The following is a 24,184-nucleotide window of genomic DNA, read 5'->3' as shown; positions in this document are numbered from 1 at the left end:
GGTCATCCATGGGGAGCTTGGAGTAGAGCCACTGGTTTTTCATGTTGAAAGGAGCCAGCTGAGGTGGTTCGGACATCTGGTAAGGATGCCTTCTGGGCACCTTCCAAGGGAGGTGTTCCAGGCACGTCCACCTGGAAGGACACCCTGGGGAAGACCCAGGACTAGGTAGAGAGATTATTTCTCCACACTGGCATGGAAACACCTTGGGATCCCCCAGTGAGAGGAGGTCAATATGGCCTGGGAGAGAGAAGTCTGGGGTCCCCTGTTAGAGCCGTTGCCCCTGTGACCTGATCTTGGATAAGCGGTTGAAAATGAGTGATGAGTGACTGTGTTTTTACATTTTGTGTATTTCTTGTATTAACAAATTCATGTGTGAAATACCAAGTGTTCCAATACTTTTGGAGGACAGTGTATTCAAACCTTATGATGAGTGCAAAATGAGTGTGGTATTATTACTGTTTTGTTTGATAATGCTTAATTTTCACTGTTGCTGCACTTTGTGTGAAATCATAGTCATATCGTATATCATATCGATAGAGATATAATTTTTGGCTTCAATGCTGAGATATGATCATTTGGCCACATTGTGCAGCCCTGCTGTCAACTAGCTGAAAAGTCTGAATATGAATTTACATCTACATTTTAAAAAAAATGCTTAAAGTGGCAGGGGGTTAAGAGGGCTGTAGTTAGGGAGGTCTAAGGTGCTTTGCCGGTTTTTAGCCATGCTAATGCTCCCCAGAAACATTTACTAAAAAAAATGTCTGAAGGACCTAAATGACATGGTGAGATGCTGAAGAGCTTCACTTGTTCATGTCCGTGACATATACATATTAGAACATGGAGGAACACCGATCTTACTTTGAGGCGTAGTTGCACACGAGATAGACAGCGTTCTCCCATATTTGTCCCCACACATTCATCCTGGGGCATACATGTACAGCACAGCCCACTCGATTAGTGGTTGCCCAGACCAACTATAAAGGAAGAAAAAAAAAAATCAAATTTTAACATAGCAAACACTGAATGAGGTGGTTCTACACCAGACACGCAGCTCAAAAAAACTAACCAGCAGTCTGAGGAAGCATCTGCCAGTCTATCCAAATGAATGGTACCACAGGGACTTCCAGTCAACACAGTCACATCATGTCAGCACACTTTGCTCTCATAATCACTTTCATAACTCAGAAATGCAAAACAGAGCAGTTTGAGAGCAAACAGAAGACAGCATGGGACCCAAACTGTCCAAGGTGCAATAAAATGTCTTATTAAACGGAAAGCTGCTGCAGCAGTGTTATAAATGAATAATGTGCCATATGAGAGCATGTGTTCCAAAACTCCTCCTCAGTTGTGCTTTGCCTCTTCAGGAATGTTTATCTTTTTGCTAGAGGCTACTGGAAACAGTAAGTCAGAGACACCGAGCTCCGTTCTACACAGTGTCAATTTTTAAGCGCCGTCCCCGCAGACGCACACCAATCAGCACGATGCCAAAGACGCTTTAGTGCTTCTCCCAAATGAAAGACAAGGATGCAGTGCTTAAATTAGACACTGTCACCTCTCTGCGGCATCTTCAAAAGAGGGCAAGTCAAACGGTGAGCGATGTCTGGTGTTTCCGGAAATGACTGCCAGATGCTGGTGATCGGGTTTCAGACAGTCTAGAAGAGGATGTTGCTCCTCCCAGTCTGCTTCTTTGTGATGGTGTTGGCCTCTCCATAACTCTGCCTATAAAGACTGACAGGTACAGCATGAACTGCACTACATGTACTGATTTTTAACGCTATTCAGTGACACCTGTGATGTGACCATAGGCCAGGGGTGGCCAAGTTCGGTCCTGGAGAGCCACATTCCTGACACTCTTAGTTGTCTCCCTGCTCCAACACACCTGAATCCAATGAAAGACTCGTTAGCAGACTTTTAATGAGCCTTTCATTGAATTCAGGTGTGTGTGCCACCCCTGCCATAGGCTGTCTGTATACTGGACAAAGCATGCGTGACCTCACCCATAGGATTTCTATACAGAGCCGGAACAGCCAAGATAAATGTCGTATCTGGGCGTCAACATGTTGGCAGCAGCCGCACTGATTCATGATGATCTCATTAATGCATAAAGGGGTGGAGCATGAGTGGCTCAGTGTGTAACGAAAGAAGTCTGAGTCAGCTAAGGTAACAGACAAACCTCAGTTCAGGTGTTTATAGAATCATATTCTTGGGGACTCTGCTATGGTTCTCCTCACGATTTTCTTTGGTATGAACAAGCAGAGGGTCACCCCTTTGAGTCTGGTCTGCTTGAGGTTTCTTCCTCAGAGGGAATTTTTCCTTACCACTGTTGCTCTGGGGGTTGGTAAGGTTAGACCTTACTTGTGTGAAGTGCCTTGAGGCAACCTTGTTGTGATTTGGTGCTATATAAATGAAAATAAATTTAAAAATATTGCATATTTTTTTCAGTAATCCTGCATTAATAGGACTTAACAAATCAGGCTACCGATAGCTGCTAAAAGTACTACCCATCAGAATACATCATTAAATTTGAAGAGAATTTTGCTCTGCATAAATATATTACAGCAGGGATGCCTTAGATGCTTCACCGCACAACAAACTATATTATCCTAGGTGTTTGTAATAAAATTCTCCAACATGACAGACACAGCCTTCCACAAAAACTAGCAGCTGCACTGAGTGGAGTTATGGTTGGACGCTATGAGAGCCAGAGTCGCTGGGCTCAGCCGCTGTCACTCAAAGTGATCACACCCCCAATTATACAAAACTTTATTGCTTAAACTGTCTTAACCCTCTGGGGTCCAAGGGCATTTTTTTGGACAGTTCACTCGCCTGGCATAAATGTTTTATTATTGCTGTTAACAGCTCTCCCTGCATCCCACAATCAAGTTTTATGTCTCTTTTTTTCAGGACAACCTGTGCTTTCATAATATATATGCTTTTGTTGTGTTTTATAAGTGTAATAAAGGTTTACAATCAAAAATAAGGAAGGAAAAAGTAAAGCAGAAAATTATTTTCCACACACATTTATTCAAAACACACAACAAACTATAATAAACAACTGTTTTGACACTTTATAAGGTAATTTGAGGTCTTGTGTGAAAGACTGTACAACAAAAAGGTTCAAACAATAAACACAAATGCACATTTTGAACAATATATATGCAAAATGGTCTATGCGTTTTTTTGTCTTCATGGTAAAAGCAACAGCGTTATCCAGTAACATTCACATGCAAACTAGTGGAGCAATCCTGACTGTTACACACTCTCTGTTTGAGCACGTGAGATTGTCATCAGAGGCTCTCTGTCTGCTTTCAGTGATCGCTGTGCGTAATGGCACAGGACGCATTTGGAGCCCAATAGTATGTACTCATTGGAGCACCCAGGGGGTATTCAAACGGGCCAACTAGTAACATATCACTGCTGAAAGCGATCTTTGGCTTTTCATGTGAGGTGAATCTGACCTACGATTGGATTTTGGAAAACCATGTGACGGTGAACCAATTCCGATTGGACACTCACATTGCGCACGTCATCACACAGCTTCTTTGAGGAGTACAAAGATGGCCGATGGCTGGCTCAAAAGTCCGCGGAGTTAACGTTTCAGCAAAAAAAAGTAAGTTTCTATCTCATATCATTAAAAAGTTATTTATAATTTAGTAAATCTTGGTCTTAGCTGTTGTATACGATGGCGTCGGCCCCAGAGGGTTAAACTAAGAAGCTCTTAAGTTTGACATTTTAACATGGATTTTTATGGGAATGTGCTGTGTTTTGGAGTCAGCCTTAAGCAGCTAGTCAAGGAACTGCAACTTTTTCATCTTGCGGTAGAGCTTCATCTAACGCCATCAAAGCTTCCCGCTTGGACGTGATCAATCTTCTATATTACAGACCAAAAAATTAAATACATAAATTAAAAAGGCCTGATTAATGCCAACAGGAACTTCACTTGTTGTCAATTCCTAGATATATATGACTGGTAGGTTTAATCAAGAAGAGCAGTATTTTATTTTACACAGTACTTCATTAAAATCTTGTGCATAATTTTTAAAACAATCCATAAAGCACTGGCCTGTTGGCCCTCAGGACCTGTATAGAACGTGCATTGGCCACACAATAAAAAATGATACAATGCAATGCTGCTGTATCACAGATACATCACCATCACGCAGAAGTGTTTTGCAGGAGAACCACAGAATAATAACTTGCACATTATGGTGTTTGCCCTTGTAATCTGCTTCATGCAGCAATAAAGATGGGCAGGATTGAAGCCGCAAGTTGTGGTCCTACATGCAGTGCATGCAGAGCTCAAGAATTTATACAAGGTCTGTTAGAAAAGTAACAGACCTTTTTATTTTTTGCAATAACCTTATGGATTTGAATCACGTGTGATTGCATCAACCAAGCTTGAACCTTCGTGTGCGTGAGTTTTTTCACGCCTGTCATTTGCGTCATTTTCCTGTGAGCACACCTTGTGGGAGGAGTGGTCCAGCCCCCTTGGCGGATTTTCATTGTCAGGAAAATGGCGGCGCGACTGCCGCTTTGCTAAATCAAAATTTTTTCAGAAACTGTGACAGACAGCCAGGTGGAAACGATTCGGAAAATTCAGATGGCTTTCGGTGAAGATTTTATGGAGATCACACAGATTAAGGAGCATTACAACCGGATTAAAGACGGCGCACAATGGCAGATGGTGCGCCGCACTCCGAGCGGTGATCGACAGGCTGAAACTACCAGATCATTTCAAAACTGAATGCTGTGTTGATCCGGGACGTTGTCTGACTAGCAGAGAAATGGCAAGAGAGGTGGACATAGCACTTTTCCTGCACATTCCACTGTTAAAGGAGATTTTGTAATGAAAGACGTGCGGCGGAATTTGCGCATCAGGACAGAGCCGCTCATGGCGCGGAACAAAAGCACCTCCGTGTTGGAAGTCTCAGGGGACATGCCCAGCTCTTCCACCATTCGGAATATTCAGACGGCTTTGGGTGGCTTTTCAGTCGAGTGAGTATCCGAGAAATTGTCGAAGAGCTGGGCATGTCAGGGCATGTCCTGTGAGACCAACACGGAGGTGCTTTCGTTCTGCGCCATTAGCGACTCCGTGGCGAATTCCTCCGCTCTCTGCTAGTCAGACGACGTCCCGGATCAACACAGCATTCAGTTTGGAAATGATCTGGTCGTTTCAGCCTGTCGATCGCCGCTCGGAGCGCGGCGCACCATCCGCCATTGTGCGCCGTCTTTAATCCGGTTGTAATGCTCCTTAATCTGTGTGATCCCCATAAGATCTTCATCAAAAGCCAGCTGCATTTTCCAAATGGTTTCCACCTGGCTGTCTCTCACAGTTTCTGGAAAAATTTGATGCACCGCTGCTCCAGCCATTCAGACATTTCCCTCACAATGAAAATCCGACGAGGGGGGAGGACCAGTGCTCACTCAAAGCCTGCTCACAGGCGAATGACGCAACCGACAAGCGTGAAAAAACTCACGCATGCGCACGAAGGTTCAAGCTTGGCTGATGCAATCACACGTGATTCAAATCCATAAGGTTATTGCAAAAAATAAAAAGGTCCGTTACTTTTGTTACAGACCTCGTATAAATAAATATATATATATATATATGTGTGTGTGTGTGTGTGTGTGTGTGTGTGTGTGTGTGTGTGTGTGTGTGTGTAGCCATTTTATTAGTGTTATTATACAATTTATATGCATGATTTGATTTGTTCCCACATTTGATTAGGTCGTGCACTGTGCCAAGCTGAGTCATGTCAAGTCAATCCAAATCACATCACGGTGTGTGTGTGTGTGTCGGGGGGGGGTCACACATGGCGTACACCCACTAAGGAAGCCCTTGCAGAGAACAACCTCATCCAAAAGGAGAGAAAGCTGGAAAGTGCCTATAATATAACACGTGCCCAAAATGAACAGATGTCAGGTGCCATGTTTGGAGGGGTGGTGGTGGTAAGAACACACTTTTTTCGTGCTCCCGTCATGAAATGAGTCACATTTTCGTGAAGCTATTATTTTACTATTTCTAACCCTACCCCTTCCCTTAACCATAACCATAAGCCCCACAGACACCCCTCCCCCGCTTCACCCCGCATTTCATGATACTGTCACAAAATGGCGTGAGATTGGGTTGGTATATGCTTGTGGGTTGTGGGGGTGCTGAAAGTGGTGTCCTCCCAGGGCATCATGCAAGCTAGGACTGCCTGTGGAGTCTTACATAAGTCCTCCCCCACTATGGTTGGTGTTTTCTGTCTTCCCACAATGTTGTGGTTTCTTTTTCACCTTCAGTTGATTTGTCTCACCTGAGTGTAGTGGGTGCACATTGGTCCAGCGCAGCGTTCTGGGCACCAGGGGTTGCACTCATGGGGGTACGGATAGGTATAGTCCTTGACCTCATCATACCACGCCTGGACATGGTAGGCAGGGGAGCGGTACCTGAGGCACACACACACACACACACACACACACACACACACACACACACACACACACACACACACACACAGTAGGTTCAGTCACAAGCCAAAGACATAAAAGTAAAAAGGGAGAAACAGTGAAACAGTATCGGGGAGCTACCAGGTACTTTGGTTAAACTTTAAAACACTGCAGGACCAACCTTCCTCCATCCTTTCGGCCTCAAATGATGAATCCTGGCACACAGAAAAGCATTCTGTTCCCCTCCATAACAGGGGAAGTGAAATCAGGCCGGGGGGAAAACAAAAAGAATGAAAGCAAACCTAAACAAGGCTCTGCTGCCTAACAAATCAGCTCTAGTCATTATGATAAACATTTCTTTTTACGGTATTGAGAAGTACTGAGCTTACAGCTAGCTTACAAGTGGCGGGCAGAGAGGGAGAGGGGAAAGAAAGAACTGTCGGCTTTGCTGGCACAGGAAGAAAAGAAAGGAAGAGGGAGGGAGGGACGAAACTGTGAGAATGAGAGCAGATTCCTGGAAGGACACCCGCTGCTATAGCTGAGCCTGCTGTCTGCCGATCCCCTCCATCCTAAACCCAACAGCAGTGACAAACACCGCACTACACACCTCTAAGGCGTGGGACCTGCAAAGGAGTTCTTAGTTCGATGTTCAGAGGAATATCACAAAAGGACATGAATACGCATCAATTCCCATTTGGTGACTTTGAGTTGCAGCAGAGCTGATAAAATTTTGGCATGGATCCTGAGCAAGGTGCAGATCTTTCTTTTGATCATTGAGTTTTGAATGTAATGACTTTGACCTTGGCTCCTTTGATCCTGATCAAAAGATGGATCCTGCCTTTGATCCTTGATCTCTGAGCTTTTAATTCTGATTACTTTGATTCTGAACCTTTTTTGGATCTTTGACCTTTGATTGTGATTCTTTTAGTCCTGGTTGCAGGATCAGATTTTTCAGGGTTTAAAAAAACAAGGATCTAATTTAAGTGTTTTATATCAAATCAACATAGACAGACAGCAAGTCATCAAGGAGCGTGCGCTGGTGCTGTGCTTTGCCGTATCGATGATCCCACAGAACAGCCTTTTGTCCTGGATGGTGTTAGATAATATCTGTGCTAATTCTTTGTTTTATGTTAGCTATTAAGTATTTGTGTTATTTGTTTGGAAGTTCTGAGAAATATGTTAAGTTTTACTCTATCATCTGTCCAAGTTTCAGATACAGGGAGAACTCCCCCTGTTGGTGAGAGCCAGTAACATTAGAAATGTGAGACTAAACCACACCTATGTTAACACCCACAAGGTGTAAAAAGTGTTGTATGACTCATTTTAGGGGCCTTTCACAAGATGGACACTGTCTGTGAGGGTCCCAGGCCTGGTTTCTAACGTGACCTTGAATAAACTCAAAATGAGGAATACAATGGTTTGGTTTTTGGTAAGGGGCAGAATTTTACATAAAAAGAACCAGGTAGAAATAACAATGGCATCCAACCAGGCAGACAACTGGTCCATTCCCAAATCTCTAAAATAACCATCTATCTGCTGCAGCTAGGAGAACATGGGTGTCCCCTTCACCTTCTCCTGCTACTGCGGTCCTCAACACTCAGGATCATGCGTGTTGGATTATGCACAAAGAAATGGGCTACATGGCCAAAATGTCTAAGCTGAAGCTCCCTCACAATGCAGCTGATACTGCCGATCTCAGTCTCTCTTAGTAACAACTCATTTCATCCAAAGTCATTCCAGCGGTACCCAAAGATCCTCTGAAAAGATCTCGTACTAAAGACACGTAGTCACCACCTTAGGTCAATGGATAGTACCCAAACAGACAGGACTGAAAACATAACTTCCTTGGTCGAAGTTTCAGCAATCAGGATAGAAGATGAGTGATCAGGGTGAAACCTAAAGACTGACAGTGAGTCACTTTAATTAAAGACCACTGTAGGGTCTTAGTGAAGGCGTCTGATACACTTGGTAGCCACAGGAGAGCAAAAATCTACACAGATAACTGTATTTCAGTGTCTGCTGTAGCTGATGAGACATCGTTAATAAATTGTACTTGATGGCCTCATATTTGACCTTGACCTTAGACCTATGGCCTTGACATCACTTATATTGTGAGAGGACGGTCTCCACTGAGTTTATCCATTTGCATTTTGAAAATATCACTGCAGATAGACAGACGGACAGACGAACAGGCATGACACCATCCTCCTTCCACTTTGTGGTGAGGTCTGGCAGGTTTTGTGCTACAAAACATCTGAAATAAAATATGATGTAAAGCAGGAGCCCCTGACTATCTTAATTTAAATTATAAGGTCTTTTTAATCTAAATCTTAAAGATAAATGTGTTTGGGATTTCACGTTAAACATTTCAACCTGTCAGTGTAGAAATTATCTTAGTCTTCAAATGGCTCAAGTGTGATATGTCTCCTAGATGTCCAGAGCTGGACCCTGGTTTCCTCTGGGAGACACGCCCACTAAGATGGTTTACACTGTGCAATATGGCTACATGTCATGTGGGAACAAAATGGTCCAATTTATTGCATTGCTCTTGCTGCTCCCTTTAGAGAGAAGACATGTTGAACAGCAGCACATAGACACGTTATTTCTTAAGCCCAGGTTACACATAGACGGTTTTGTCCGCGGGTAGTACGTAGACCAAAGTTCGCGGTAGTTCCGGCTGTTTTCGCGGTGGAAAGGGGCGGAGCATTTCGCTGGCGTTTTGAGCGCCGTACTAGCCGCAAATACGCGGATAAAACACTGCTAAATCTGCCGAATAAAGCGGAGTTTTGATGCCGTAGCATCCGGCACACATCAGGCAACGGGGGTTAATACTCAGCTCTATCCTTTACAATCACAGGTTAAGACGCGCGTGAGAACGGCGGTGTTCTGCTGCCGCCGATAATGTCCTGTGTACTGCTGGATTTATCCAGGCAAATCCTGCGTTACTCCAGGAACTTTTGCTTATAGGCACCGCCCCCAGAGTATAATAGGCTGAAGCAGCTGTCAGTGCAGGGAGAGGGAGTGACAGGGAGCTCATCTCTCAGCCTTTTCTTTTTTCTCCTTTTCCCCCTCCTCAACGTGTTGCTCGTCTACGCCACAGGACTACCCTCTGCTTCTGAACCAGACCTCTTGGTAAGTCCTTGCCGCTGCCAATTTTATTTTAGGAGGTATACTGGAGCTTCTCTGCAAAAATATCTGGAGCTGGCCGCGAGTGAGAGATCCTACAAAGACCACAGCATCATCTGCAAAGGTACCTTGGTCAGCAAATTCTACAATCCTACCCAACACCCAGTCCATGACAGCACTAAACAGAGTAGGAACTAGAACACATCCTTGATGACCACCAAAAATCACGAGGAATAAGTCAGAGACTCTACCCCACTCCCGTGCTGCAGCACTCACAGCACCTGTGCATACTCTGGCCATGATGTCCAGCAGCTTTTTTGGGATCCCACCAATTCTCAGGATGTGCCAGACAGCAGCAAACTCAACCGAATCAAACATTATGTGGAAATCAACTTGGCTGCAAAGAAGCACTGCCAATATCCATGCTTGACCTCTGATATTTAAGACACCAGGGGCCTTATGAACAAACAGTGTATACACACAAAAACCATGCTTGCAACTTTTCCCACACAAAAACTGGTGTTTACCACTGATAATCCCCACCATTACGAGGACAAGCATAGGATTAATAGAGTCACTTGGAGAGTGAGTGAGTGAGTCAGCGAAATTTCTGTACCTAACTTCGCAAAACGTACTGCATATTCAATTTTGATATTTTATGTTCTGATAGACAGATACAGGAGAGGGCCAGGAGACAGGAGAGGACCAGTGACCCTTCTGTTCTGGGTCATGATGACATCTTTTAGCGTACAAAATGACCTTCACATAAATAAAGTAGCTTGTGGAGCCTTGTTGCTAATCGCTAGGTCCCGGGGGCCACTAAGACCACTGTTGCATTTGGCAGAGAGGAAATTAAAAATAAGATGAAACAGAATTGAACATAAAACATATGGTTATAATGATGAGGTCAAATCTCAAGCAAAATATAAGGTCTACATGTTTAGTGCAACCGAGAGTACAGAAGTTAGCGAAGATAAAAACTAGGTTGTTTTTTCATAAATCTCACCTGCCCCAGTGAACAGCCAGGTTCTGTCCAATCGACATGAGCAGGTCCTCAGGTCCGTGGTCCCACTGGCAGTGCTCCGCCCACTGAGTGGCAGAATCCTCTAACTCTTCATCCCATTCCTGCAGTAAACACAGCACAGTTTCTCGCCTGGGACGGTAAAAGCAGTGTTTTAAACACATCACAATACGTTTACCTGCATGATCCTCCACTTCTTCTCCTGAATCACTCAACACTTAACTAAAGCCTGTGGGAGGCCTCTGATCCTAGACTTCCTTCCTTGCGTGAAAACCGAGCTTCATGCAAGTACAGCATTAATTTTATGCGGTGACATCTGAGTGGAGCATCTGGCCCTGCTCCACTACAAACCTGCACCAATCACAGCTGAATTATCCACATTTCCTGAGAGGGTTTCTTTGCACCGGTAAAGAGGAGGATGGAAAAAGAAGAAGACACCTGATTTCCACTGAGGGGGAACAGAGCGGAGGAGGCTGGATGCCATATACAGCGTGGCCCCTCAGAGCACATCTCCTCAGTAACTTTCCACCCTTTTGGTGGTCACTGAATCATGCACACAGACACACTGCAACCCCAAGCACTAACACACACAGCTTGTTCACTGGAATTCAGGACAGACAGACACTTTCCTCCACATCTGACCGCACAGCAGAGGCCACACAGGCCGGCACTGTCTCGCTCAACGTAAGTGCTCAAGAGGCTTTTCAAGATCTTCGACTCAACAATAACCTGTCTCCGATTTTACAAAGTCATGTGCAGCAACATAGACCCATTTGAGATTAGCCTCTGGTGTCCTGTTTGTATAGGACACAATCTTGTGTACATAGTGCACGTTTCCAACATAGAGACAGGCGGTCTTTATTAGAACCTAAAAGCACCAGAGATCAGTTCTGCTGAAGTTAAAATGAAACTGAGACAAAACTAAAGATGAGATGGATTCATGATCATTGTTGACTTATTTTATGTCTACATACCCATAGTGGCGTGTGGGGTGTTGCACCATTTGCACTCAATGACACAAGTTGTTGAACAATGACACATTTTTTGTTTTCTCTGTACACCACCTCAGTGGAGTTATAATTAAACAATACAGACTTTCAGGTCTAATTCTCTTTAGAAATTACAGCCTTTTTTCCCCACTGCCTCCATTTTCAGAAGTCATTATTGATGTAAACTAAGTAAAAAACACATTTATTTAATTGGAAGTGTTCAGGTATCCATCCCCTGACATGTCTAAAAGAAACTTACTCATAGTGATGATTTTTTTAATCTTCTCCATCGTTTTTGTGGGAAAATTTACGCTGGATGTCTTTCCTGATGCAACCCTACTCATTCATCCAGAAAGTATTCATAGTGTTTCACTTTTTCCACATTTTGTTATGTTACAGCCTGATTGCAAAATGGATGAAGTTAATTTTTTTCCTCAGAATTCTACACACAATACCCATAATGACAATGTGAAAAAGTTTTTTTTTTTAGATTTTTGGAAATTTGCTAAAAATAACAAAACTAAGAAATCACATATACCTAAGTATTCACAGCCTTTGTCATGAAGCTCAAAATTGAGCTCAGGTGCATCCTGTTTCCACTGATCATCCTTGAGATGTTTACACCTCAAAGATACTCATATAATTGGAGTCCACCTGGGGTAAATTCATTTGATTGGACATGATTTGGAAAGGCACACACCTGTCTACATATAAGGTCCCACAGTTGACAGTGCATGTCAGAGCACAAACCAAGCATGAAGTAAAAGGAATTGTCTGTAGACTTCCAAGACAGGACTGTCTCAAGGCACAAATCTGGGGAAGGGTACAAAAACATTTCTGCTGCTTTGAAGGTCCCAGTGAGCACAGTGGCATCCATCATCTGTAAATGATGGCCACCCGTCTAAACTGAGCGATCGGAAGAGAAGGGCCTTAGTCAGGGAGGTGATCAAGAACCCGATGATCTCTCTTTCAGAGCTCCAGCATTCCTCTATGGATAGAGGAAAACCTTCTAGAAGGACAACCATCTCTGCAGTAATCCACCAATCAGACCTGTATGGTAGAGTGGCCAGACAGAAGCCACTCCTTAGTAAAAAGCACATAGCAGCCTGCCTGGAGTTTGCCAAAAGGCACCTGAAGGACTCTCAGACCATGAAAAACAAAATTCTCTAGTCTGATGAGAAAGATTGAACTCTTTAGCGTGAATGCCAGGTGTCATGTTCGGAGGAAACCAGGTGCCATCCCTACAGTGAAGCATGGTGGTGGCAGCATCATGTTGTGGGGATGTTTTTCAGTGGCAGGAACTGAGAGAGTAGTCAGAATTGAGGAAAAGATGAATGCAGCAATGTACAGAGACATCCTGGATGAAAACCTGCTCCAGAGTGCTCTTGACCTCAGACTGGTGCGACATTTCATCTTTCAGCAAGACAGTGACCCAAAGCACACAGCCAAGATATCAAAAGAGTGGCTTCAGGACAACTCTGTGAATGTCCTTGAGTGACCCAGCCAGAGCCCAGACCTGAATCTGATTGAACATCTCTGGAGAGATCTGAAAATGGTTGTGCACCGACGCTCCCCATCCAACCTGATGGATCTTGAGAGGTGCTGTAAAGAGGAATGGGCAAAACTGCCCAAAGATAGGTGCACCAAGCTTGTAGCAATTGCTGCCAAAGGTGTATCAACAAAATATTGAGCAAAGGGTGTGAAAACGTATGTACATGTAATTTCTTAGTTTTTGATTTTTAATTTAAAAAAAAAAATGTTGTCATTATGGGGTGTTGTCAAATTTTGCAGGAAAATTGGAGTTACTCCATTTTGGAATAAAGCTGTAACTTAACAAATTGTGGAAAAATTGAAGACTGTGAATAGATGCAGTGTGTGTGTGTGTGTGTGTGTGAGAGAGAGAGAATGATTCTGTTTCTCACAAAAACTATCAAAACTTATATCACCCACTCCACCAGGTGACTTCATTGACTGACTGATTCCATGTGTTTGTGATGTTAATTAGTGAAATCACCTAGTGGAGTGGGTGGTTGCAAAGAAAACCTGAACCCTCTCAGCCCTTTCTGGAATGAGTTGAAGACCTCTGATCTAGACCCTGGAAGCAGTTCATAGCCGGAGGGGTTGTGGTTGTATGATATTCTCATGCACAGACAGACACTAGGTATAATGCTCCTTGGTCAAAATGCAAAAAGATCCCAATAATAATGTCTCACCATATGCTCCATGTTGGAGGCGGTGGGGTACACTCCACCCCTCAGTTTGTTGTGCAGCTGGAGGATCTCCTCACGGTCTGACCAACGGATAGCTCTTCGGATCCTGTTGCCATTTCTGATGCTGGCATTGTTGTGGTCCACTTCATTCTCATAGTGGCTCAGGAGTTGCCTGAGCCCCTTGGAGTCGGGGAGGAAGAGGGAAGCAGAGTCCCTGACACACAGCAGCAGCAGCGTCAGGGACAGACCGAGGACAGGGAGCCAGGCCTTGGCAGCACAGATCATCCTGACACTTTCAGGCTGCTTCAGAAAAGACAACTGCTGATGAGACGGTCCTGGAACAAATCTAGAGAGGAGATGATAATTCATCAGTATGAGCCAACACCAGTTACAAATCATCACCAAACAGATCAGTGGACCAATGAAGGAGGCACTTTCCCAAGATATGTGCAAAATTTATGTGCCAGCTCAGTAAGTGTTGCTCAGCACGTGCATCACTGATCCTGTCAGTGGGATTTCTGAAAAAACTCATATGGAGGAACTATGTTTGTTTTCAAGCATTCACTATCATTACTGCAGCTGCCTGAGCTTTATGAGCTTGAGACGCAATCTTACTTTTACTTTCTGTTCCCGAGAGTCAAAAAAGAGGATAGCAGGCTGTAGAGTTTCTACCTTCTGGAACAGTTTGCCTGTGGATGTTATAAAGTCCTCTTCTTACCTACACTTATTAATTTGTACACAAAATTACATAAATATTTTATCATTCATTCATATATTTTTATTCAACTTTTTGTAATAACAATATTCCCAGCCCAGGTAATAGCATATAAAGCTTGTACAGCAAAAATGTAGATGAGTGGGTGAGTGTGTTCACCCCAGTTTGAAACCTTTCCAACACCCGTGTTTCAGACCATTGTTCTGAAGTCCTTACTAAAAGGAAGACATCACTGGCTGTGCTACCACAGGCTGAATCTTAACTGATGGGTGGTTCATGAATGTTCATCTGTATAAAATTATGAATTTCATATGTAAAGGTGACAATCAGTGCAGGGTCTGTACACGCAGTACCATGAACATTGCTTGTATCAGTCATTACATCCGGCCAAGGACGCAATAAAATCATTGGCCTTTATTGATTTATTTATTTATTTGTCTGTCTGATAGCAGGATTATGTCAAAACTACTTCATGAATTCTCACAAATCTGCACCACAGACAGATGGTCATGAAAGACTCCACTGACTTTTGGAGGTGATCTGGATCCGGATTGGCGGATGTTAGAAATCTCTGATTAGTCTTGCTAGCACATATTTTAATTTAAAGCCATGATCACTATTTTACAGTTTTCTTTAAAATACTGTGAAACAAGTACAAACATACAAGATAAAAACACAACATCATAACAACACATTTAGTGGTCTAATGACTAAAAAAAAATGAATTGCTTAAATCTGGTTTTGGTTTCAGTGTGCAAGTATGGCATTTTATCTCGAGAAACACTTGAAAATGTCTACATGCCTTGCAATAATTTTGTATTAAGAGCTCTACTTATACTCAAAACGTGATCTGTAGTTCCATTTGGGTATGTCACATGAGTCACAGAGTAACTCAGCAGGTTAGCACAAGCAGGAGTTTAATTTTGGACTGTTGTGCACAATTAAACCATTTCAGTCATTTCAACATTCACAGACAAAGAAGTGTAAGGTATATTTAACCATATTTAACCATTAAAGATTACAAGAAAACATCAGAAAAACAATTTAATCCTACATCCATAAGAACAGTTAAAATTAAAAATTAAATTAAAATGAAACAGTTAAAATTAAAATATCAAGCACAAACAAGAGCAAACAAAAATTTCTGACGAGAATGAGCTGGATCAACTGCAAAATTCAGTGGAGTCTTCATACGCTAATGTTTATCGCTGGTATAAATTTGGTGAGAATCCGTGAAGTAGTGTTGACGTAATCTTTCAAAGCCTATGTAAAGTGAATCTTGATCCAGAATCTGGATCCAGATCACCTCCAAAATTTCATGGGGTCTTCTATGCTTTAAATATCTATCTGTGGAGAAAATTTCATCAAAATCCGTGCAGTAGTTTTTGCATAATCCTGCTAACAGACAGACAAATAAATAAATAAATAAACTCAGATGATTTTATTACATCCTTACCGGACGTAATAAAATGTACGGACCAGCAGAACTGTACAGACCAGCAGGACTTGTGTGTTGTGACAGCTCTCTGTTACACATTCACGGGCGCACACACATAGCCACTGTCTTATTTTAATTTAAAATAAGACAATAAGTCCCTTTGGCTTGTTTCACTCTGGATGGCCACAGCAGATCTGAGATTTGGCACGTTTTACAGCAGATGCCCTTCCTGACACAACTCCACATTACATAGCGAATGAGCAGCGGTGGCCTTGAACGGGGAACCTGTGACACAGCAGATGCAAGCACACTAACCGCTTGGCCACCTGCCCATAATCAAAATAAGATAAAGGCATAAAACCAAAGGTAAAAGATGAAGTTATACAATACAACCCCTTTAAACTCAGTTGGTAAATGTACCACTAACTGACTCTGGAGTTGTTGCAACAGAAATATACTAACACGTGTGGATGTTTTTATATAATCATCATTATTAGTTTGTAACAGAAACTGAGCAGTAGAATTTTATAAAAGTTGTGAAATTGCTGTAATTTCAGCTCAGCTTGATAGGATCTGTTTTTCAGCACTCAGAGACCCTTGTGTCAGTGACCCTGTATCTGAAAAAAGGTGATTTAAAAAAAAAAAATCACAAACACAGAGAGAGGTGCAGTCGGTCAGTGTGATGAGAAAAGAACGAATAAATAAACCAATTTCTAGCTGGCTCTGGCATCCTCGAATCCCTTCACCACTTTGCCTCTGGCTGAAAAGCCATCCTGAGGTCTGGCTGAGGTTCTGTCAGCATGCTGTGCCAGCTGAGCTCTGTGCCCCCTCACACCGAGCCTCAGCTCCTCTGTCTGTGCCCTTCTCATAGTGCTCATGAATTTTATACCAGAGTGACAGACAGAGCAGAAAACATACAGGACTGCATCCTCTCTGTTGTCCATATGTGATCAGGAGGATGCAAAGAAACACAAATCTCATTTCAACACACCTTCAGTGATGTCTTACTGTTTGGGTTGAAATTACACATTTACTCAGTTGCTCACAGAACTGGTGCTGTTCTAGCTAAAAATCCATGTGGCAAAGTTTGCCAGCTCAAACACTGATATTTTTTACTCATAATTGATGAAAAAAAAAAAAAAAAAATCTACCAAAACAACCTCTCACACTAAAGCTGATCTTCATGAAAGAGTTTCTTCCAAACTTCTCAGAAATGACTGACTGTTAAATGAGACTGCGCAGACAGCTGCTGTGTGCACTTTATTTCTCACCTCTGCTGGGATCCTGCGGGTTGAATTGCGCACTTTCCTCTGCGCTCTGGATTATTCCTGTCGGAGAGGACCTGCTGGCGCACAGCTCGCTGCCTGTTGGCGCTGCTCCTGAAGGAACTGTGTGCCTCCTGTGCGCCTCAGTGCCTTATATAGAGAAGGAGACCCCGGGGGTTGGGGGATGAATCCAGTTTTCTCACTCCCCGCCACATGCCCAGCCTTTCTGAAGCAGGCCACTTTCTTGGCAAACTGTGCACACTGACGCGTCAGCGGTGCGCATTAGATCACCTTCTGTGTTTGGTTGTACCAAAACATATTCTACACAAATCTTCACACCATGTCCTATATAAGAAGGAAGAATTCTCACCCTTCAGTAAAATGTAGAAAATCATAACTCATATTTTTATTTTCTTACAGTGGGACAGAACAAAATTATGAATAAATGACCTTATCTGAAACGACTTGAAAGAACTCCTGAAACTGGAAGAGCTCGAAGTCTGATCTACTGCAGAGGGCATATGACACCAGGCAGTGTGGGACAACAGGAACAGTGTGTCGTGGTTGTGGGTTCACTTTCCGTACACTGCAGCACCCTAAACCTATTTACAACTACAACCTTACCTGACATAAAATGATGACCGTGTCCTCAAGTGATCATATGGGGTTCTCTTTTTTTTTTTTGCAGCTGACACCTACTTTGTAGTAGAACCAGTGGCGGCTCCAGAGATTTTTTTTTCTGCCGGTGCTATGGGGGAGCTTGGTACTTTTATGAGGGTGCTATGAAACAAGGGCTTCTCTGCTACACCTCTGCCACATTCACGGGTGCATGCACATAGCCATATTCTGATCTGTGACAGTCACTAATAACATACAGAATGACCAAAATCACACACACAAACCTAGGCTACTACACATGTAGCCTGTAGCCTCAGGGAAAAAATGCCAACGGCAGGCGGAAAGAAAATCTTTCACATACCATTGATGTCTTCATAACAGCACAATGCGCCCGTTGTTGTCGTTAAGAGCAAAAGCATCAATGATTTGGTTGCTGTCCAGGGGTTGTGTTCTCTGAGGGGTAATTGCCAGGAGTGACACCGGGTCACTGGTTTGTCTGTGCTGTTCCTCAGGTAGTTCTTTAGGCCACACAGACTTCACTTCTTTCCAGTGCCACTCATGGATATTTTGGCAGCAAAAACCAAACCATTTCAGCAATTTGAAACTACACTCACTGCAGTATGATGTCATCATGACATCGCCAAACGTGATGTCATTGAATGTCATGTTACACTCATTTTGTGTAAAACAATCAGTTCTGTTGATGAATGTTTATTTTCTTTCATGAGTGAAATATTTATCTAATCACATAAATCTGAAAACGCCAGAAGTGTCTTGCTGTGGAAAACTGAAAGGATGATGTCATCGCCCTGCCTCTGTAACCCGTTGTTAACCATAAATAAGCACAACAATCTAATTTTTCTTTCCTACCATCGTGATACCTCCATCACGGAAATATTGAACAAGTATGTCCTGTTTCCAGCAGCAGAAATCAGTGCATAAATGAGCAGAAGGCACATTATAACAGGTTGTTTGTATTACTTGTATCCCACAATGCAGTGCATGTTAGCACTATTGGATCCCTTTGCCCTGAAAATGTGTATTTATCCACTGGAATCAATATCTTAGGTCATCTACAAGACAAGATGTTGAAAAAAAAGCCAAACATTAGTAGAAAAAGGTGCTCTGAAAATGCACCATCATAGGTCAGTGCCATCTCCTACTTATACACAGGGTTTTCTAAGTAGTGATCAAACAGTTTGCATGTTATTCTACCATGATCTTGATTTATTTCTGAAATGAGATAATTACAAGGAGAAAAGCAGGAAAGCAGAATACTAGTCACTATCTTTTAGAGCTATAAAGCACCATTTTTGTTTTGTGTAACCATGAAGATGGTAAGGACTACAACAGATAGATAGGGCAAGTGTAGCTTCAATGAGAATGTGGTCAATTCAGTTTAATTTATTTATATAGCACCAAATCACAAAATAAGTCACCTCAAGGCAATTCACCAGGTCAGGTCTAATCTTACCAGCACCTCTGAGCAAACACGTAGGCAACAGTGGTAAGGAGGTCTCTGCCATACAAGGTCACCTTGTTTAGCAGAGACTTATCTCAAAAACATCACAGTTTATTGCCTGATGGAAATCTGACTTTTCACCCCAAAGACCTTGACCCCAGTTACTTTAACCTTCATCTGAATGATTAATAATTATAATAATGAATTTTATTTATAAAGCCCTTTACATTAAAGGCAAATCTCAATGTTCTACACAAAAAAGATTTTAAAAGCACATATAAGATACATTAAAAGAAAGTAGCAGTCGCATTAATTGGCTTTCCTGAACAGAAACATCTTGAGCTTCTCCTTGAAATGCTCTACAGTCTGTGGTGCCCTCAGGCTTTCTGGAGGGGCATTCCAGAGTGGAGGGATTGCCGTGAAGGCTCAATCTCCCATTGTATGCAGACATTGGGGAAGGGGTCTACGTATAAAGAGCATATTGAGTGTCCCATCCTCTGTATGAGGCCCTCAACCTCTCTCACTGTGGTGGAGAAAAACTGAGAGAGAGACAGTCCACTGGCTTTGATGTGAACAAGTCCAGGAGTGGGGAGGCTAGAGACAGATGGTGATAAGCAGATGGTGTCTCCATGGGTGCTAGTCTTCAGTCATATGACTGATTTCAGTCAAAATCAAAATTTAGATTCTGTTATTTCCGTATAATAAATCAGCTGGACACTCGTGGTTCACCGTTGTGAATGTCGACGTGGGAAATTGTCTCGTCTTTTCCCATCCATCACAATTTCCACAGACCACTGTTATCTGGATGGGTGAGAAAAGTTACTGAAACACATTCAAATGGTAACGACTGTTAACACTTTAGTTAAATGTGTTAAATCTGTTGAAAAACATCACATAGCCCAAAAATATGCTGAATTAATAGCAAAGAAATGTCTCTCAAGTCCAAACCAGGAGAGGGAAAAAAATCAGCACAACCCTGTGTGAAAAATAAGAGACGCCCACCCAACCAGCTTGTGGATTGTTTGAAGAAGAAAAAAAAATGAGTCCTGCAAAATAAAATAATGAGTTCTGTATACATACATTTGAATTTTGACATTAAAATCCTTCTACTGTGGTGCAGTAACAGTCACTGCATAAGGTGAAGTTATACGCTACAATAAAATTGTAATAAAAGTATGCGAAAATGTATTCATATTTGGTTCAGTTTACTATAATTGATTAAAGTATGATTTTACAGTGAAGTGATTAAGATATTCTCCAGAAAATTGAGAACACTGATTTTTCTGAGTATGAATTGTGTGTCAAGAATCTACCAGAATGCACCAAAATGCACCTTTTTTTTTTTTTTAATTCTGTGGGAGCATACCTCGAACCACCCTAGAGGACTTTGCACCTTCAGCACTTCCAAGGGCAAAACAGTTTCAATCAAAAGAAATTTCTCACCAGCACCCAAGTGTCTACTGTATGAAATGTACAATGAAATTATTGCACGTCTCCTCAGTGGGATTATTGTAGTTGTGGGTTTAGGGTCTGAGCAGATGATTTATTATGGAAATTTTTTTTTTTTAGAGTTGCCAGAACTGTTTTAGATTTTGTTAGAGTAATATCATGATCTGACAGTGGCACCTGCTCTCATATAGCTTTTTTTGGTGTTCTTGATAGGCCAGTTTGGAGACAGTTAGGCTGGCTGCAACAAAACGCCTTTATCCACCGGAGCTCAGTATTAACCACGGGGCAGATTTTGAAAAGGTGACCACTTGTGATTTGACAGGACAGACGCGTGGGCCTCAAGGATGTTCTGGAGGTAAATGTTGTAATAGTCAACTAATTCACTGACTGAGGTAAAGTGGGGGACAGTAGAGAGGTCCACAAACTCAGCAGCAGTATGACTGGAGGGCATGTCCACATGGAAGTTCAGGTTACAGAGTGTTAGTACACTGGATGATGATGCGCAGAAGGATGAAAACAGCTTGTGCTTTTCTATAAGTGAAAAAGTAAAACTGGAGTTATGGGTGAGCAGGCTAAACTGTTTCTGTTTCCTAAAAACAGACTAAAAATATCATTAATGCATTTTGTCAGGAAACACTGCACAACCAAAATCTATTTTATTGCGTATGACAATATGCAATTTAAAAAAAAAAGGGGGGGGGAAGAAAGAACTAAATCAAGATGGGGAATGGTGTTTACTGTTGGATCCTTGCGGGGGGCGTGCGTGCATAAGTGAAAAGCTGAATAAATGCTACTCAGTTTGGGAACGCAACCTTTCAGTATGTAATGAAGCTAGTTAAAGATATACAGGCTTTCAAATTTCACACAACTGACTAAATTTAGTTTCTCCTGAAATCCAAGCACTAACATGTAGGTTTATTTTTGAAACGTGTTTCAAAATTACAGCTCTTTATAATAAAGAAAACATATTTATGTGGGGGGGGATCGCATAATGAATAGTTTATTTTCTTTCTCACGCTGTCTACGGGAGGGTGTACGTGTGTGCATACCTGAGTTTTTGAAAAGACCGGAAGTTACCTTTGGCGAAGGTAACCCATCAACCGAAATCAAGGTACCTTTGACCCCGGGTGATAGTGTGCATGCTGACGTCCGTGAGATGTCTTGTAAATTACTTCAGAGATGTTATCTGGTTACAAAAACAGTGTTTGTAGTTTTATAAGTGTTTATTTCTCACTAACTTTAACATAATATATAAGAAACATGTTAGATTTACACAGAAACAGCGTTTTTTGAGTGTTTTCCACCAGGATGGATTAGCAGCCAGAGAGAGACTAGTCAGCAGATGTCACTGTGCCTCTACTCTGATTGGTTGTCACAGTGTCCTTCCCAGAATCCCTCGAGCAAGTCGAGGGAAGCCCCCACGTGATTGACATCGCTATATCATAGACTCTATGCATACATTCGGACTCAGGCTCATACAGATACACTGGGGCATCATGATACAGGGTGTGCAACATAAACAGACCTGTAATAAGACATTTATCACATATTACAACAAAAATAAAGAACAAGAACCATATAATTATCATCAACTCCATTTAATAACAACTCATTTACTCACTACACCAACAATGTTCATTCAACACTTGTGCTAATAATAAATAACATAACACAGTAGGTCTGACCTATAGGTACGGTCGGACATCTGGGTCCTTGATGCGCGCACACATAGCAAAGCACGTAGTAACCAGCGAGCCGCTGAAAACAAACTGCTGTCGCGCTCATTTCCTACTTGACATCCATCGCGCTCACATCGTTCTGCCACGTTTTTTCTACTAAATGTACACCAGTTTTCACAGAGAATGCCACAATCATGTGTTGCAGTTGGCTATACCAACCACGATAAGATTGTTTTTTTTTTCAAGGTCCCAAAGCGCCACAAAAGTCCAGACAGAAGGAATAAATGGCTGGCTGCTATCAGCCGAGTAAATGAGGATGGTCATGGGAATAACGCCGTCGGATCACTAGTTGGTCAGATCGTTTATGGTCAGAACTACGATGGTATCTGATCGTCTTCAAACCTCCAACTTTCGTTCTTGATTACTGAAAACATTCTTGGCAAATGCTTTTGCTTTAGTCCGTCTTGCGCCGGTCCAAGAATTTCACCTCTAGCGGCACAATACAAATAGAACCGGAGTTCTATTCCATTATTCCTAGCTGGGGTATTCAGGCAACTGGGCCTGCTTTGAACACACTGATTTTTTCAAAGTAAATGCTTCAGACCCAGTGGGACACTCAGCTAAGAGCACTGAGGGGGCACCGAGAGGCAGGGGCTGGGACAGACGGCAGCTTGCCTCACGGCAGGCCATCAGCTCAAGATCCAACTAGCAGATTTTTAACTGCAGCAACTTTTGTACACCTATCAAGGCTTTCATATGAGGTCTGTCCAAATGATCTGGTTGTTTCAGCGGGGTGTCAGCCTGTCGGTCGGTGCTCGGAGCGCGCCACGCGCCGCGCTCTCAGCAGCTGTGGGTGGTCTTTAAACCGGCTGGAGCACTCCTTAATCTGTGTAATCCCCAAAAAATCGTCGCTGAAAGCCATCTAAATTTTCCGAATGGTGTCCAGCTGGAGGTCTCTCACAGTTTCTGAAAAAATTTGATGCAGCAAAGCTCCAAATCGCTCAGACATTTATTCGCAATAAAAATCCGACGAGAGGGGTGAACCACTGCTCACACAAAGCCTGCTCACAGGCGAATGACGCAACCAATAGGCGTGAAAAAACTCACGCATGCACATGAAGGTTCAAACTTGGCTGATGCCATCACACGTGATTCAAATCCATATGGTTTTTGCAAAAAATAAAAAGGTCCGACACTTTTTGGACAGACCTCGTACACCATTTGGCATGACAAAATCGGCAGGCCTTTGTGAATAAACAGCAGTAAAGACTACTATATCAACAATGGTTGTGAGTGCACATACAGTTTGTTTTCAGTGGCGATCACCGCTGGACTGATAGTATTGCACACCGGGCATTTGCCCGGTGGCCTGATGGCCTATGGATTTTTTTTTTTATTATTATTATTTTTTTACGAAGTAAAGCGAGCTTTTCATCCACGTTTTTTTAAGCTCAGTGCAGGTGTGCTGTTATCACCGCACTTTAAGAGCTGACGAGTCGTAGCTGCTACAAAAAAAAAAAAAAACCGCGGATGAAAAGCTCACATCTGTCAAAAAAAAAAAAAATCCGCAGGCCAGTAGGCCATCAGGCCACCGAGCAAATGCCCGGTGTGCAATACTATCAGTCCAGCGGTGTCAACAGTTAAATATGAGGTCAAGAAAGAGGTCTTTATTTTACTTTTTATAAAACAAGTATATATTTTCATTGAAGTCAAAGGGTGACTATAAAGTGAGGCGGGGACCACTACTGTCATGACAGTAAGTGAAGGTTAACTTCAGCTA

The 24,184-nt window shown here is 42.5% G+C and overlaps 1 protein-coding gene and 1 long non-coding RNA gene across 2 annotated transcripts in view; one reads left to right on the top strand and one right to left on the bottom strand.

Moving 5' to 3' along the window:
* Window positions 1-17,355, bottom strand: part of crispld2 (cysteine-rich secretory protein LCCL domain containing 2) — a 55,568-nt gene extending 38,213 nt beyond the window's left edge. Inside the window, exons 1-5 of the mRNA XM_034190350.1 lie at window positions 17,203-17,355; window positions 13,782-14,124; window positions 10,565-10,683; window positions 6,300-6,432; window positions 859-974 (exon numbers count right to left, since the gene is read on the bottom strand). Coding sequence (XP_034046241.1) covers window positions 859-974; window positions 6,300-6,432; window positions 10,565-10,683; window positions 13,782-14,063 — 650 coding nt within the window. The 5' untranslated portion in view covers window positions 14,064-14,124; window positions 17,203-17,355. The remainder of the gene's footprint in view (window positions 1-858; window positions 975-6,299; window positions 6,433-10,564; window positions 10,684-13,781; window positions 14,125-17,202) is intronic.
* Window positions 3,195-22,870, top strand: LOC117527852. Its single transcript, XR_004565622.1, has 4 exons — window positions 3,195-3,205; window positions 9,157-9,160; window positions 15,721-15,725; window positions 22,754-22,870. It is a non-coding gene; the product is annotated as an uncharacterized LOC117527852 (long non-coding RNA).
* Window positions 22,871-24,184: the final 1,314 nt, after the last annotated feature.

This window comes from Thalassophryne amazonica, chromosome 2 (genome assembly GCF_902500255.1).
Source record: "Thalassophryne amazonica chromosome 2, fThaAma1.1, whole genome shotgun sequence".
Classification (NCBI taxonomy): Eukaryota; Metazoa; Chordata; class Actinopteri; order Batrachoidiformes; family Batrachoididae; genus Thalassophryne; species Thalassophryne amazonica.
This window is presented reverse-complemented; position numbering and strand designations above follow the sequence as displayed.